This window comes from Borostomias antarcticus (genome assembly GCF_949987555.1).
Source record: "Borostomias antarcticus genome assembly, chromosome: 12".
Classification (NCBI taxonomy): domain Eukaryota; kingdom Metazoa; phylum Chordata; class Actinopteri; order Stomiiformes; family Stomiidae; genus Borostomias; species Borostomias antarcticus.
Genome location: NC_140245.1, coordinates 3,172,697 through 3,190,427, shown reverse-complemented (window position 1 = coordinate 3,190,427; position 17,731 = coordinate 3,172,697). Strand labels below are relative to the sequence as shown.

At 46.1% G+C, this 17,731-nt stretch overlaps 1 protein-coding gene across 1 annotated transcript; it reads right to left on the bottom strand.

Moving 5' to 3' along the window:
* Positions 1–4,164: 4,164 nt before the first annotated feature.
* ap1m1 (adaptor related protein complex 1 subunit mu 1) lies at positions 4,165–15,559 on the bottom strand. The gene is made up of 12 exons (XM_084447001.1): positions 15,391–15,559; positions 14,799–14,955; positions 14,479–14,546; positions 13,845–13,975; positions 13,560–13,707; positions 13,102–13,228; positions 12,698–12,840; positions 12,131–12,202; positions 11,200–11,358; positions 10,618–10,743; positions 5,481–5,556; positions 4,165–4,936 (listed from the first exon to the last, which is right to left on the bottom strand). Exons 1-12 carry the CDS (start codon positions 15,430–15,432, stop codon positions 4,914–4,916), a joined length of 1,272 nt encoding a protein of 423 aa, XP_084303127.1. The 5' UTR covers positions 15,433–15,559; the 3' UTR covers positions 4,165–4,913.
* Between the last annotated feature and the right edge of the window lie 2,172 nt (positions 15,560–17,731).

Sequence of the window (17,731 nt, the reverse complement as noted above, 5' to 3'; positions counted from 1 at the left end):
TGGCTCTGTCCTGGGGGTCAGCCTGGAATCTGTTACCTCTATCTATCAATTTCCCTCCGGGGATTGATCGATTGGTCTGTCTGTCTGTCTGTCTGTCTGTCTGTCTATCTATCTATCTATCTATCTATCTATCTATCTACCAAGCTATCTACTGTATATATCTACTGTACCTACCTGCCTGCCTGCCTAATACAATCTATGTAAAATCTGTCTATCTACAGTAGTGTGCATGATAGAGCCATTCCCACATTTTTTACACCACTGATTAACTTTGAGACTTTGAGCGCTGCTTATGAGTTGGATTTCCGGGGCAGCATCATTTCAAAACATCAGCCTTTGGAGGGAAGTAATTATGGCCGCCTTGCTAAACATTTATCTGGCAATGCACTTTGACATGGTGACATTACTGCTTAATGATTTTATGAGAACGTTCCATACAGAGCTATATGACCTTGTGTTATGACTAACTAACTGTGCTGAATGGATTTCTGAACGATTCTGAATGCAGACTTCGGACAAATTCGTCAAATATTTGAGGCTCGCTTGACTTAGTTTGCCCAGTAATATGAAAACAATGGGACTGTCACAAAAATGTTTTGGTGTAAATGAAATGCACCTCAAATCCTTTTTAAGTGTCTGATCTCAACTCTGTAACTGATCCCAGGTCTGTCTGTGTGTGTCTGAGCTACATAGAAAATGTGTCACATCAATTCTTAAGGCAGTGAACTTAACATTCACATTCAGCTATGTACTAAACCATATGGTCTTAATGTCTGAACTTAACATTCAGCTATGTACTAAACCATATGGTCTTAATGTCTGAACTTAACATTCAGCTATGTACTAAACCATATGGTCTTAATGTCTGAACTTAACATTCACATTCAGCTATGTACTAAATCATATGGTTTAATGTCTGAACTTAATATTCACATTCAGCTATGTACTAAACCATATGGACTCTTAAAGTCTATGCTGGAGCATGGAAATTTCCTCACACATTAAGAATACCCTTCTAAGAAAACCGCATGGCCCACACACACACACACACACACGTGTACACCCATGTACACACATAATCACACACACGTACACACACACACACACGTAGGCCTACACCTCCTTATAGAACAACAGTGTTTTTGTAGCGGCGTAGCAGCTATTTCAGGACTCCGTGGGAGTTCTTTCTCACATTCCCACCTCTTTTCTCCAAAGGCCGTCTCGTCTAACGTGACTCACCGACTGTCTGTCTTTCACAAGCGCAGGTGAAAGAATTCCTGAGGAGATAACAGGGGCGCACGGTCCGCCGGAGGAGGGGAATGGCCGGGATTGACGTCATAAAGACGGAGCAGAGTCCTGTCACCTAAGCCAGGGCTTCCCTCTAGGAACGCCGGTTGCTAGGCGTCAGGGTTCCGTGTGTTGGTAAACACGGGGGTTCCGTGCGACGCGTGCGTGTGACCAGCGGCGTCAAACGCCGCGCACTGTAGCATATCAACTCTTAATTGCTATTAGCGGCCTACTGTTGTGTAACTGAAACTTTCCATTCACAATCTAGCTGTCCATTATTAAGCCTGTAACATTGTCCTGATCCTGTAAAACAACTGGCAGCTATGCTGATGTTCTGTGATGGACTGACTAGATTCATTTCTGTAATACCAGCATGCACTGATGAGTCTCATAACATGAGGAATAAAAAGCAGTTCCCCCCCAGGATCAACACACAACCGAGAAATATATAATTGTATGCGTATGCTCCTTTAGTAATCCGTCTACTCTCATTCGTTCTGGACCCGGAGGCAGAAAAGCCTCGTGAATGTGACCTCCTCATCCTGAGCCAAGTACTACTTTTGCATCCTTTGCCAAACATCACAGCGAAGGGTTGCAGGTACAGTTCAGGGCAGCGATGCAGTGAGTGCTACAACTGGCCGACTTTCCTCTGGGCATTTCTGTGGCTCTAAGAGCACCTGCCCAATTCGAATGTATGACCTAAGACAACATAAGACAACGACAAGCTCAGTGGCCTTGTGGTTAGAGTGTCCGCCCTGAGACTGGGAGGTCGTGAGTTCGATCCCCGGCCGAGTCATACCAAGGACTATTAAAAAAAAAAAAAGGTACACATTGCCTCCCTGCTTGGCACTCAGCATCAAGGGATGGAATTGGGGGGCTACATCACCAAATGATTCCCGAGCGCGGTACCGCTGCTGCTCACCGCTCCCCCAGGGGATGGGTCAAATGCGGAGAATTAATTTCACCATCCTCAGGTCGGGTGTGTGACAATCATTGGGACTTTAATCATGTCTGATCATATCCTTGGGCTCATGTTTCATTTGGAAGGGATCATATACCCCTAAGCACTACCGTACTGCTGAAGACCTCCCAGAAGGCCACACTGCACTGGAAACACGAATAGTCACCCAGTGTGTCAACGGACCACTTATTGAGTGAGGAAAGCTTCAGTAATCTCATTAAGTTTGATCAATTTATCATGATTCCTGAATACAGTGCTTCCCCGATGAGATTCCCTTTTCCCCTTCATGTTAACAGTTAGAAGAGCTTCTGTGTGCTCAGATTAACAGGCAACACGAGACTTCACAGGCAGACGTTTTTCCTGTCACACCTCCACTGACGTTTGCTCATTCACATACGCTGGCAAGACAAGTGTGTTTGTTGAAACACATCCAAGGTACAAACGGGTTACTATAGCAACCCCACTGACCCGATAATGTTGACTGATAAGCACAGCAGATACTGTACCTTTATCATTATGTACATAGGTCTGAAATACAGCTGCAACATGAGGTATGTCCTTCAGCGAGCCATGACATTCGGACAAATGCCAAAATACGAGTTCTCCAAACTGAACAATCTCCACCGAAAGTCTCCGGTTGACAGTGTAGGTTACTTGAGGTTGTTACCTCCACCCCAGCGACAGCGCAGGGCGAGAGATAATGTTTTTGGTGGCGTGCGTTTGTTTATTGGTCTGTTAGCAGGATTACGCAAAAACTACCCGACCGATTTTCACGGGACTCGGCGGAATGTTGTAGCGTGGACCGACTTAGAACCCTTTACATTTCGGAGCGGATCCATGATGAAAACAAAACTTTGAGTGAAGCCCGCTCCCCGCGTGGGGGTGATAGAGACACGGGGTTTGGACTTGGAGGGGGGTGGGGTGGGGAGAGAGCCTTCCTATCACAGCCACCAATTCACCTCCATTTATTTTTTGGACTTTGGCTCAGGAGCAAAAAAATGCCCCCCATTCATCGTCAATGGGGGGAATTGAAAAGGCCTCTTGACTTAATGCATGTGTGCACACAGAGCCACAAAGTGCATGCTTGCACGGAGGTCTGCTCTCTGAGCACCATTTCTACTGTGTATGCCACCATGATGGCTCCGCTTCTCCAACCCACATATCATTGCCCCCCTTTTTCCGATAGGCCTAGAGTCCTGTCAATCAAAGTCACCTCCTGAGACAGTTGGAGTTATGGGAAGACTTGGGGTGTTCTGACTAGCTTCTGAGCAAGAAAGGACATCCCTATCTAGGACATAGGGTTATAATTACACAAACAGGTAGTAGGTTTCCCTCGAACTCTGAGTCATTATATCTTCATAGCTTCTGTAGAAGAACAGAAAAGAGTCACCTCACAGGACAAATGTCATGACCTAATATCACACCTCACCAGGCGTCCGTCTCGTCCGACGCAGAACAATGGCTGCTCTGTGGTCGGCCACTGTATCCCGGCTCCCCAGGAACCGTCCAGTGTGTGTGTGTGTGTGTGTGTGTGAGAGAGAGAGGGCCAGCGCGCGGTTTTGAGTCACATCCTGCCTGGCGTTCCTGTGTGTTTACCGAACGCCGCTTCTAAATAGCAGCTGACATCACGCGCTGGCCGCTGGGTGCCGAGAGAGGCCCCAGAGGAGAAGGGCTCTGGCTGGAAATATCCACAGAGCCCAGGGGCCAGGAGCCGGGCGCAGGAAACCCGCCGGCCCCGCCACTTCCTGTCCACTCAGCGTTCCACACAGCGTGACAGGTGCCTCGAGATGACGCCATTATCGCAACTCCTCTCATACTCTTGATGAGCAAGCTACGGTGAAACTAGCGATGAAATGATACAATGAGCAAACTAAAGATATTCTAAACAGGTATTTATTGATTTAGAACCAAGTAGAACAGATGTGTGGAGGGGGGGGGGTGTTGATTTTCAATCGAGATTCATGTGCAACTTGGCAAGTAATATAACACACTTTTGGCTGATTTGAGCTACAAAGGATATAATGGCCAAGTTTGAAAGGCATCGGCCATTATCAAAATACAGGCCATACATTCTGAATGGAGTAAAAATATCAACAATACCACACACAAAAACAAGGACTATGCATTAATTCACAGTGACCTGAAAAACACTTAATTGGAATTTATGGACGATGGAACAAATATATACAAATAATCATCAGATCAGAGACGTGACCAAACACAGAAACACTGTTTTGTACATAAAAGATAAATCATACTCTAAGATTGAGACCGAGTAAGCATTTGACCTGTTATTCAATATTATTACAGTACCTCCTGAACAGAAACCTTGTAACATATCTCCTCTCAAGACAAATGACCCATGCACGGTATAACATGTGTAACTCTGGACTGCATAGCTCAGATGTAAACTTAATCCATGTCTCTCTTATTCTACTTTCCAGAGTCGTGCTGTAGCTCACAACGGATCCTTCGTAGGAAATACAACAAAGGGCTTCTTCATGTAATTGCGTTGATTCAAAATAACCTCTTTTTTTTAACAAAACAAATGTTGACGCTGATGGTCCGTAATGTCACATGATTGACACATGTCACATGTGGAGGTCAAGTGAGAAGACTCCGCCCACGCGAGCTTCCACCTGCCCCGCACTGATTGAGGCTCCGCCTACTGGGTCCGGAGCTGGTAGTCTGGGATTTAAAGAGGAAATGAAGAGACTTAATCAAATGGACCCAGAAAAAGAGGAAATCACAGAGAAACAAGCAGAAGGGCAGCTGAGCGTCCAGCCAGCCCAGCCGGTAAAAGCACATCGCAAACAAAGGACAATGGAATTAGCTTAGGATGTGTGGCAGATTAGTGGGCGCATTAGCAAGAGCAACGTTGACAACATTCATCGCCCTTCATGTCGGCGCGGCCGTCAGCCAAGCCTCAAAACTCTGCTTTGCTGCAACTCGCAGGACGTTGCCTCACGGTCTCTGTACTCTCTACTGTATCCTCTTTCCTTAGAAGTGTGTCAATTCACATCCAGTTCTCATGCCATTTCACAGCGCGTTGCTCAACCATTTACCCAACCGCTGCACAAGAGAGGGGAGACCAGGCGGGTACCCAAACAAGGTTTTCCCCTCACGTGCTCAACTCCCCGTTAGGCCTACGTCTCCCGTTAGACCAAGAGAGCGGCCTCGGGTTCCTGGGGGGGGGTGGGGGGGCGCGGAGGGTTGGGGGCGGTGTTCTTACCTCCGTTCTGCGTGATGTAGCGCACCCACGGCAGCGCCTGGTAGCCGCTCTTCTCGATGATCTTCAGGTAGCGCACCTGCGGGGCGAGAGAGGCGGCGGACGCCGCGGGGATGAGAACAGGTCCGGACGCACGTCTAGTCTGTCCGCTCTACTGGACATCTTCACTAGGGATGCACCGATAGGAACACGTTGGCCGATACCAATAACAGATATTAATATTGTCGTTATGGCCGATGACCGATATTTACCGATGTCGAAATGTTCTGTATAAAAACAAGTTTCTATGATAATCAAATGTTAGACATACTGAAAAACACATGGAAACACTGTCTCTATTTCCAAAACATTTGGAAAAGCCGATAAATCATAGAGTTACTGCATTGTTTCCCCTCAACAACTCCACACAACAGCAGCTAGACAAATAATTATCATCTGTTTACATCGGCCCTGTTTTGCACACCGGACCGATACCGATATATAAAAAAAATGACAAACATCGTCCGATACCGATATGATTACCGATATATCATGCATCCCTAATCCTCACTCAGACTTGGTGCAGCACTTCATATCCACACATAAACATTTTCTTTTCTTTTTTCCCCCCCACAAAGTCCCAAAGTGTAAAACCTTTTCATACGGGCGATGTGATGACCTGAACTAGCACAGTTTCCCCAGTTCTTTTCACACCGGCCATCCTGAACAAAACCAGGCCAGTAGCAGCAGACCGCCTGGGCCGAGTTGTGAAAAGGGTGCATGTGAATTGGACAGAGCAGTCCCAAGTGAGAGTGGCACATGAGAAAGAGGAAGTGGTTGTGATATGGGTCACGGTGAAATAGGGGAAGTAGGTCCCTCAAAACATCTTGCCTCTTCCTTCAAGGACACGGAGTACGTTTGACTACTACAGAACCAGAAACACAAACGCACTTGTCAGCAGTATTGATATGAAACTTACACAAGCCGTCAACTGTCATTTCAGAGGGCTATGATGCAACCACACCATAAAAAAAAAGAAGAAAAAAAAGATAGCCTCTTTGTTAAGACAGCTCTGAAGACAATGATTTAATGATTCTCATACTGTGTAAACACACACGGAGCCAGTTGCACGGTGCTCAAAAAGAACGCCAGGGCTGCGACCTCGACTCTCTTTCCTAGTATCTGGGAAAGCCTATCTGGTGGTTATCTCCTCTAAATTCAAATTGCCGGTTTAAGCAGGTCAGGCAGACAAGACAGACGGACAGACAAGACGGACGGACAGACGAGACGGACGGACAGACAGAGCTGACACGTGTGGGTGGAGTGGTGGTGGTGACGGGGCCCTTGTGGGGGCCTCAGTACTGGCCGCCTTGTCATTAGGCTGCACTACACAGTGAGATCATACTGAGAGAGGGCACTGCTGCCACCACAGCCATGACGACTTGACACAGACAGACGGACGGACGGACGGACGGACAGACAGACAGACAGACAGACACGGACAGAGACAGACAGACACAGACAGACACAGACAGACACAGACAGACAGACAGACACAGACAGACAGACAGACAGACAGACAGACAGACAGACAGACACGGACAGAGACAGACAGACAGACAGACACGGACAGAGACAGACAGACAGACAGACAGACAGACAGACAGACACAGCCAGACACAGCCAGACAGACAGACAGACAGACAGACAGACACACAGACACACAGACACACAGACACACAGACAGACAGACACACAGAATAGAATGGGTTTGAGAAGGTATAAAAGAACCAATGAGGAGGTATCTCCGTGAGTTTGCCCACTTTGCATGACCGGCTGCAGCTACAGAAGAATGACAAAGGGCATGTTCTTCTCTATCAGTCAGAAATCGTTAATGTTGACACTGTTAAATGTCAACACTCAGAAAGGCCGGGCCTACTGGCTGTGAGCCTGGCCTCGTTAAACCCCTGAGAGGTCCTAGCTTGCATCAGGCACCCTTAATATATGTGTGTGTGTGTGTGTGCGTGTGCGTGTGTGTGTGTGTGTGTGTCCCCGTCCCCAGCACTTAGTGGTGGGTTTAAGAGGAACTTTCACAGGCTTTGATATTCTTCACACGTCTAATTAAGCGAGCTTGGCTGGGGACTCCTCTCACGTGTTAGAGAGAGCATGTCGTTACCCTGCTGCATTACTGGCCCAGACCATGTCTACTGGCAGGCTACCCTGTAATGAAGACCAAACACACACACACACACACACACGTGCACGACAAGTGCATGCATGCATGCATGCGCACACACACACACGCGCACACGCACACACACACACACACACACGCACACGCACACACACGGTTCAATGTGAAGTGATTATGATGGGAATATTCCACATGGGTGGCCATCAAGTGTTCTACAGCTTTCAAGTGTTTGAGTTCTCATCTTCCCTCAAGCCTCGTTGGCCTTTCCTCAACGGAGCATTATTTATTTAATTGTTTTACGTAAGGATCTGTTAGCGCTTGGGGGCTAAAATGAACTTTAGGTTGATCTTCAGCACTTGCCTAATTGCGAAATGGAAGGATTATGTGCAGTTACACAACGCAAATCCCCCCCCCCCCCTTAGATTTAAAGCTACATGAAAAACATTAGTTAGTTGATTATCCCGGCCTACTCCTCTCTGCAGCATCTGCTCCTGCCAGGGTGGGACCACGTCGGGACGGCGCGGATCAGAGGAAGGAGAAGGAAATCGCCCCGTTTCAGCTGCTCAATTACCTAGGAAACGGACAGACCTTCTCATCGTGTTGCCAAAACCTCCTCATTTAAGAGGATATTCAATTATCAGCCGGCGTTCTCTCTTTCCGAGTGGGCTGCCTAATTTTATCACGACTTAATAAAGTGGTATGAAAACCATAGGAAATGTGAAGTTGCTCCCAAAAAATGACTGCTGTTCACCCTGCTGTGATGACTCATGTCATGGAGCCATTATACAGCTCATGAGAAACATATATAGGCTACAAACAACCCCCCTGATCATTCTGACCTGACTGCCTGTCTAGAGAGACACTATGGTAGTTTGGTATTGGAGTGACGCCATTTCTTAATGTATAAGTGTTCGGTTTTGCAATTAGGGCCCCAGATTGCCAGGCCCCTGGTAGTGGACCATCCCTGACACATCCAGTAGGCTGACCTTCTCCTCCACCATGACAAACAGCACACTACCTCTCCTCAGCTCTCCCACTAACACAGAAACATACCGTCAACAACGCTACTGCTCTGCTGCCCCCTGTGGACATGTTTCTTGATGTCGGATCAAGTTGTTTTGTCTAAGTTGTCCTAACTATTAGGCCTATGCTAATTTAGGTACAGCTCTATGATTAGATAAATAAAAGTGAATAAGTATTTACTTATATGGAGATCTGGCACAACAAATCCAGAGTAATATCTGATCTTACAGAGCAATATCTGATCTTACAAAGTAGTCTACCTGTTCAGCCGCTCTGCATGCTCTGCATATGTTGACCAGAGGCAACACATGTTCGACGGCGCCACCTAGTGGTGCACACCGATGTGGCGTTGGAGCTGTTCAGGGGTTCTCTATTCACACAGGATTTATTTTACTGGGGAAGGGGGTTCGGGTCATGTGATCATGTTCACGAGCACAAATCACCACATCCGTCATCTGGATCCCGTCCGAATCGGCCATGGGTAACCAGCTCAGTGGCCTTGTGGTTAGAGTGTCCGCCCTGAGACTGGAAGGTCGTGAGTTCGATGCCCGGCCGAGTCATACCAAAGACTATTAAAAAAAGGTACCCATTGCCTCCCTGCTTGGCACTCAGCATCAAGGGTTGGAATTGGGGGGCTACATCACCAAATGATTCCCGAGCGCGGCGCCGCTGCTGCTCACTGCTCCCCCGGGGGATGGGTCAAATGCGGAGAATTAATTTCACCACCCTCAGGTCGGTTGTGTGACAATCATTGGGACTTTAACTTTTAACTTTAACCTTATGCATGTCTGCCTTTTTTTTTTTTTTTACACAGCAGGAGAGAGGAGAGAAAGACATTTCAGACAGAGGGCTTCTTCATGTAATTGCGTTGATTCAAAATAACCTCTTTTTTTTAACAAAACAAATGTTGACGCTGATGGTCCGTAATGTCACATGATTGACACCTGTCACATGTGGAGGTCAAGTGAGAAGACTCCGCCCACGCGAGCTTCCACCTGCCCCGCACTTTTTCTGTCATTTCAGACAGAAAAAATGAGCTCCCGGGTCCTCTGATAATACTAGTCCCATGTGATACTGATAGTCAGTAGTTAAAATAGTGATCTGATAATACTAGTCCCATGTGATACTGACAGTCAGTAGTTAAAATAGTGATCAAATAATACTAGTCCCATGTGATAGAGCCATCTCAGTAGTTTAACTAGTGATCTGATAATACTAGTCCCATGTGATACTGACAGTCAGTAGTTAAAATAGTGATCAAATAATACTAGTCCCATGTGATACTGACAGTCAGTAGTTAAAATAGTGATCTGATAATACTAGCCCCATGTGATAGAGCCATCTCAGTAGCTTAACTAGTGATCTGATAATACTAGTCCCATGTGATAGAGCCATCTCAGTAGCTTAGCTAGCGATCTGATAATACTAGCCCCATGTGATAGAGCCATCTCAGTAGTTTAACTAGTGATCTGATAATACTAGCCCCATGTGATAGAGCCATCTCAGTAGTTTAACTAGTGATCTGATAATACTAGCCCCATGTGATAGAGCCATCTCAGTAGTTTAACTAGTGATCTGATAATACTAGTCCCATGTGATAGAGCCATCTCAGTAGCTTAGCTAGCGATCTGATAATACTAGCCCCATGTGATAGAGCCATCTCAGTAGTTTAACTAGTGATCTGATAATACTAGCCCCATGTGATAGAGCCATCTCAGTAGTTTAACTAGTAGTGACTGCTGCAGATGCTAGCTGGAAGTACAATCCCTAACCTTTGCATTCACCTCTCTGACATGATCGGTTTCACGCGAGCACAGATCAGCAAGGATTCTAAACCGTACCGACGCTCCGCTGGAATTACCCACAAACTGACACTAGACGACCTCCCTGGGTGAATGGTGTGTGTGAGCGGGTGTTACGACGTGTAGGTGGGGCATCACACACCTGGATCCCAGAGGTGGTGAAGTAGGGGATCTCAAACTTGACGCTGATGGGCGGCTTCCCCTCCTTGTCCTCCGCCTCCACGCTGGGCAGCCCGAAGTGGGCCCTCATTAGGTACTCCTTTCCTCCCTGAGGAACACACACACACACACACACAGTTGTTATACACAAAGACACACAACACAACACGTTTGCATGGTATCAATCCACTCAGTCACTCGTTAAAGGGATATCGCACACTAAAATCAAGCTGACCCTAATACAGAGACAGTAGCCATGTTTCCATCCACTTGTCAATCGAATTGTGTGAGGATCGCTAAAAATATGAATGCGAATAAAGCCGGTGAACGTGCGTTTTCATCTAGAGCTTTAAATCGGATAAAGCATTTATCACAAAAGACTTCTATCGAACAAGAGAAAATCCGATGAGATCGACAGTACAAACTTTTTGTCGATTTTCATGATTTTAATCGAATTTTACTGTTTCCATAAGTGTGTTTCCATAAACTGTTTTAATTCGATATAACTTAATTCGCATAAAACGTGTGGATGGAAACATGGCTACTGAGTGGGGGTCACGCTTACGGGGAAGGACTTGATGGACCAGACGATCTCGCTGCTCTCCGGGACCCACTTCACGCTGCCAACCGTGGTCTTGAACTTGGGCGAGTCGGCGTCCGTGGGCACGGGGATGTGGATCTCCACGTTGTTGGCCGTCGAGCGCCTCTTGAACTGACTCTTGGCCTGAGAGGAAGACCAGGGGTTAAAACAGTTCGAGGTGACCACTGACCCAACGAGCAGCCGTTAGCAGAGATGGAAAAGTTGGCAGTATTTGCTCGGCCCTGGCACCAAGTCCTACACCCCCCCCCCCTTGACCGCTACGCTCTGCTACCTCGGGCGACTGGGTGCCCCGTCACTCCGAGGCCCCTGCGGTCGATCGACACGGTCACAGCTCTTCTCTGTCCTGGCCCCGCAGTGGTGGAACGAACTGCCCACTGACGTCAGGACAGCAGAGTCGCTGCCCATCTTTCACCACAGGCTCAAAACTCACCTCTTCAAGATCCCTCCCTCTTAAGCACCTATTATATTTTCAGTTTACTACACTTGCACTTTGGCTTCAGCACTAGACTATGCTCTTAGTCACTTTGAGAGACACACTTGTGAGTTCTGGGGAGTAGTGGTACGCTGGCTTCCTACGTTAAATGCAATTCTTGTAAGCTGCTTTAGATAAAAGCGTCCGCTAAATGACTAATGTAATGCACTCTCTGTTTGAACACATTGTATTACAGTTACAACCAGGGCTGAAAATGAACACCTGACACCGGCCAAATGCAGGTAAAATTTCCAATTGGCGACTAGATTTCAGAAGGCTATCTGAAAAAAATATATACTTGGCCGGTAGATTTTTTCATCTACAGTCCCTTTGGCAGGTGACTCACCATGAGCCAAAAAGTTAATTTTCACCCCTGGTTACAACACTGTTGGAGATGAGCTGGGCGTGTGGGCTCGGGCTGACCTTGATCATGTACTCGATCCGACTGTGGGAGTGCTTCTCGATCACAGATTCGATCCAGATCAGGGGCTTCACCTGAAACACACACAGGGCAGCCATGATCCCAGGCCCGGTCCAGGACACACACAACTGGGTCATACTCTAATAGGTAGTGCTAAGCGCTAGTTTTCTTGTCGTTGAGAAGCTGCTTTGATAGTCAAAGTCAAATTCTATTGTGAGAGTTAGGTTGCTATTCTTGCACTTTGCCTTCAGCACTAGATTATGCTCTTTGTTACTTGTTTTAGAAAGGAGATGCACTTGTGAGGTCTGTCAAGTAGTAGTACATTGGCTTTTCCTCAATTATTGTAAGTCGCTTTGGATAAAAGTGTCCGCTAAATGACTAATGTAATGTAATGATCATACATGTTAGTATTGCTACAGCCAACATACAGTAACAGTCACATGTAACAGTATGTGCACAAATAGCCCGTTCGTCATCTCCTGTGTTGACAGGGCAGAATGAACGTTTTGTTGTTTGGGCAGGAGAATGCACAACACATGCTGATCAGTGTTGAGTGAACCGGTACCCACGTGCGTGTTGAGGCGGTAGGACATGAGCTCAAACTCCCCGTCCGGGGGGATGAAGGAGATGGTTCGGTCGTTCTCGAAGCGGGACAGACGCACGCACTGGTGGAACTTCACGTCCTCCAGCTCCACCGACTTGCTCTTCCCTCCTGCGGAGATTGACAGAACCCGACACGATCACACAACGGCCCCCCCTCCGCGGACCCCCGGTTATTGCCCGTGTTAACGTAGTGCGTGTTCAATCGAAAAGAACTCGCACGTCCTGGGAAGAAAAAAAAGCGAGCGGGTCGCCAGGTCCGCGGGGGAAAACGACACAGGAAAACGACCGCAGAGTTCCGACCAAAGGAGCCAAAGTTTGACTCGGACACAAAATCAACAACAAGAAAACAGTCTGGTCCGAAGAAACTCACTTCCAGTGTTCTCAAACAGAACCTTGTCGTTGAGGCCGAGTCGTAGCTCAGGCATCCCGGAGAGGAACACACGCATCTTAATGGAACCCACTATCTCACTGCGCAGAACGTTGCCGTTCGCACTGACCTGAAGACGGAGAGAGAGAGAGAGAGAGAGAGAGAGAGAGGCAGACAGAGGGGGAGAGAGAGAGAGATAGAGAGAGAGACAAAGAGAGAGAGACAAAGGGAGAAAGATGGAGTGAGTGAGCGAGACGAGAGGAAAAAAAGAACTGTGAATAACTGTGAATACCAGGAAACTAGGGGGCACACACATAACAGGCACCAACGTCTAGAAACTGAACACGCTCCCCTGTGTGTGACGCACACAGAAACAGGAAGTTTACAGAAAGGATCGTCAGCTGCGCCCCGGTGGCAGCAGAGAGGAAAAAAAAGAGAAAAAAAAACAAGTTCCTCCTCACCAGCAGGTTGACTGACTCGATGACGTCCAGGAAGACTTCGTTCTTCCTGTACTTGATGCCCTCCGACCTCCAGGACACGGCGTTGGTCACGGTCGCCGGCGGTCGCGGAGCCCCCGTGTCCAGCTTGTGGCCCTCCTGAGTGATGTATCTGCGGGCCGAAAGCACAAATCAAACCCCAAGCGACAGAGCCAGACAGTTCGGGAGAGGAACCGCAGCCAGACAGTTCCCTCCTGGGTAGCACGCGCAGGGGAACACGCCTCGTTTCGATTCGTGAGCAATACCCACTCCTGTAGGATCTTGCTGTCGGTGGTCTGGGGGTAGCCGAAGTCCATCAGCTCGTCCATCAGCTCGTAGATGATGACAAAGTTGTCTCTGATGCTCTCCTCCTCAAGTTCCTTGAAGTACTCTGAGAACACCTGCAGGGGCCACACAGTGAAGATAGTCCCATAGTCCCATACTCAAAGTTCCCTATCATCTGTGATTTCTTAAACCTTAACCAACCAAGTGGTCCTACTGTATAGAAATATTGTACCCTGACACCAGTTAGTGCCAAACAGAGGCTATGAGCTCCTGCCCTCTGGGAGGAGGTTTAGAGGAGGGTTAGAGTCCCCCCGGTGCAGGTTAAACCGGTTTCAGAAGTCGTTTATCCCTGCCTCAATAAAAATCCTCAATAGTGATAAATAGCGAGCAGGCTGAGACAGTAGGGACACCAAGTGATATGCATCTTCTGCTCTATGATGTGTTTTTGTGTTTATTGTTTTTATCGCATATTTATTGTTATTTGTTGGTGCTACGTGGCTCCTCACTAACAACTGTGTGTTGACTGTCTACTACATGTGTGTGCCCAAGACAAATTTCTCACATTGTGAGACAAAGTGTATTCTGATTCTGATTCTTAAAGAGCAGAGGAAAAACATACCTGGATAATCTTATAGAGGAAGGAGAAAACCAAAGAGACGGATGCATTCTTCTTGGATGTTGCAACAACTGATCAGGTGCATGTTAAGAAAATAGTAGTTTTGGCCTACAGGATGAAGACATGACCAGTAAATAACATTGTACAACTTTGAACTAATGGAGTTGTGGTAATTGGGACAAGTCTGCCCAAGTAGAACATTGGCCCAAGTAGTACATTGTGCTTTTCCTACGTTAAATGCAACTATTATAAGTCGCTTTGGATGAAGCTAAATCAACTAAAATGGCTGTAATGTAATAAGTCAGGAACTGATGGAAAGATACGGTAAAGGTTGTTGTGTTTGATCCACATGAAGCGTACTCCCCCGTGGGCGAGGATGGGAGAGAGGGTACCCTCCTCCTCCTTGTCCATCAGCAGGGTCATGAAGTGCTCTATCTCGGACATGTCCACATCTCCACGGTAGTTGCGACAGATTAGGACCTAAATCAAACACAGGCCAGACAATTATATTGTATGAATGAACACAGGCACTTTGGTAGTCTATAACAATTATAGGCATTCATGAATCATAACATATTGTGATTTTTTGAGACTTTGCAAACACATTTTACAAAGTAATATCCTCATTCCCTCTCTACAAATAAAGCTAGGTGAGGAAAGCTGTTTTCATGTGACATCCTGCCATGTCATCATGGGATTCATTACTGTGCATTGGTAATAGCCCCATCCCTTGATGCTGTGAGGACAATTTCAAATGTTGGAGCTAATTAGTATTACTAAGCACATCTAACATATGCTCATCATCAATGTGTCAATGTCGGAGGGTGGGGTGATACCGAGCAATGTAGCATACCCAGCTAGCACTAGCTCACGTTAGCTAGTAGCATGCTAGCTAACGTCCCCCCGTTAACTTACCTTGCCTTTTAAATCCAACACATACACAGCACTTGCAGACATCTTGCCCACCTATACCGCAGCAGCGGTTAGACAGCTATTTGAAAAAATATTTGACAGTTCACTTTTGTCTCAATTTGAGTAAAAATTCGAAGAAACGGAAACAGAAGGGTCTTATTCTTCTCGCCACTCTCCGCTCTCAGAGAACCCCACCGTTTAAAACAGGCGGAGTTATACTGCCCCCTATGGGAAGGGAGTTTCTAAGCAAGAGACAGAACATTACATTATTACATTATATTTGGAGAGGCGCTCATATTTACAAGTGTAAGATAAACATGAAACTTCACTTACTTAAGCAAAAATGTTTTAACAAATGCTGGGTTTTGGCGCTACCATTAAATAACTGATTTAGACGCGTTCTGTCCGAGTGAAATTATTTTTCCGAGGTAGTCTTCTTGGTGGTGGCGGTGCTTGCTTCAACGTGTATTAACACTTTGTATTCTATGTATTAACGCACCGAAATGTGTGACCATCGGATTTTGTGACCGGTGGTCACACATTTCGGTGATCACAGATGTCGGTGTATTAACATGCGGAAATCAGTGACCACCGGATCACTGATGGTCACAGAATTCCGCATAACACCTGGTTGAAAATACGTCGGTTGCTCTGGGAAGAGGGGCCAGCATCTGATGACACAGTGGAAGTTTGAAGTGCTAACAGTAACTATAGTAACAGTACTCCTATATGCTAACATTGATATCTTAATAGCAACACTATAGCTTACAATTAGAATCAGAATCAGTTTTTATTATTAAAAAAAAAGTTTTTATTTATTTTTATAATTTGCCACCTCCACCGCCTCCTCCTCCGAGCCAGGGAAGAGGAGAGAGAGAGAAGAGGACATCTCTCTCTCTCCCTGGCTCTCTCTCAGTGGTCCGTTCATAACAACGCAGGCGCCTTCACGAGTATCCTGGATTTGGCATTAATATTATAATAATATTCTCTCGTTCAAAATAAAGCAACGGACAAAAGTTAAAAAGTCTTTATTGAGATATGCCGCTATAGGCATAGGGTGTAGGTAGGCTCCCCAGAACTCCTGGCCTTTTCTTTTTTAAATCATATTCTCTATTCTCTATTCAATAATCAAATTCTGTCAAAATGTTCCAATATAGGCTACATTTAGGTTGTAAAATTAAAACTTTATTCGTAGGCATATTTTTTATAATTATTTTTATTAGGCCTACACTGCAAATCTTTAGTGTTAATATTAGGCTAACTGTAAATTAGAAATTACACACAAAACAGACATGCAGGATTGCTCCTCATTATTACAATTCTGTAACTGTATGACTTCAAAATGTATTTTAAAACCTAAGTAATTTACAAATGTTCTGACCACTGTGACAAAGGTACATTTCCAATAAAGTCAGGGTGGAACTGTAATGTAACAGCATTGTCACGTCATTTAATAACATCGTAGTTACGGATTTCAGCAGCAGTGACAGCTACGTTGCCGTTCAGTCTCCCTGAGGTCGGTTATTTTGGTTATTTTGCGACTGTATAGGCACGTGTCAGCTAAATTAATAAAATTTTAATTAATAAATTAATAATCGCAAATTTACCAAACTACGACCAATGTGTCCCGTCGGCTTTACGTACTGTGCTACTAGTGTCAAGTGATCAGTTGTTGTGAACGTCTGTTCAGCACTAGAGGGAGCAGGAGGACAGGGAAACATGTCGAGGTAACGGAACTGAACACATTACATTACAGTCATTTAGCAGACGCCTATATTCAAAGCGACTTACAATAATTGCATTTAAAGTAGTAGTAGGCTACTAATACTCACCAGAGCTCACAAGTGCATCTCCCTTCTAAACAAATTACTAAGCGTAATCTAGTGCTAAAGACAAAGTGCAAGAGCAGCAATGACGCTTAGAGCTCACCAATAACACAGTAGGAAAAGGATTCTGATTTATTTAGCCTACAGTATTTGGGGCTTTGTACCGGCTGTTTTGGAAGTTACCCTGCTTCAAGAGGGTTAATGAATGATTATGTACTATTCAAACACTGAACTGTAATTACTTGTGAACAGTTTCTTCACACATATTGTCAGAAATGTTGACTATATCCATGAAGTGGCTTTCTTTATATGAGAGTCAGGGTTAAGTGTTAAAACGGACTGTATACAGTGTATCTGCTGTTACTCTACAGCTTGGTCCGGTGGGTGGTAGCCCGCACCTCTCCTCCCTGCTGGCATCAACATACTAGCTCGTGCTCAGTGATGGACAAACACGATGCCATTCTTAACCTGACATATCCTGACCTACAGTATGGCTCTCTTCCCTGCTGGCATCAACA

What these genes read in the sequence shown, in the direction of transcription:
- ap1m1 (XM_084447001.1), bottom strand. Translation starts at nt 15,432, where the DNA reads ATGTCTGCAAGTGCTGTGTATGTGTTGGATTTAAAAGGCAAG. An exon ending in TCCTCTATAAGATTATCCAG is followed by an intron (nt 13,976 to 14,478) that starts GTATGTTTTTCC and finishes TGGCCCCTGCAG; the next exon opens with GTGTTCTCAGAGTACTTCAA. An exon ending in TCACCACCTCTGGGATCCAG is followed by an intron (nt 5,557 to 10,617) that starts GTGTGTGATGCC and finishes CTCGCCCCGCAG; the next exon opens with GTGCGCTACCTGAAGATCAT.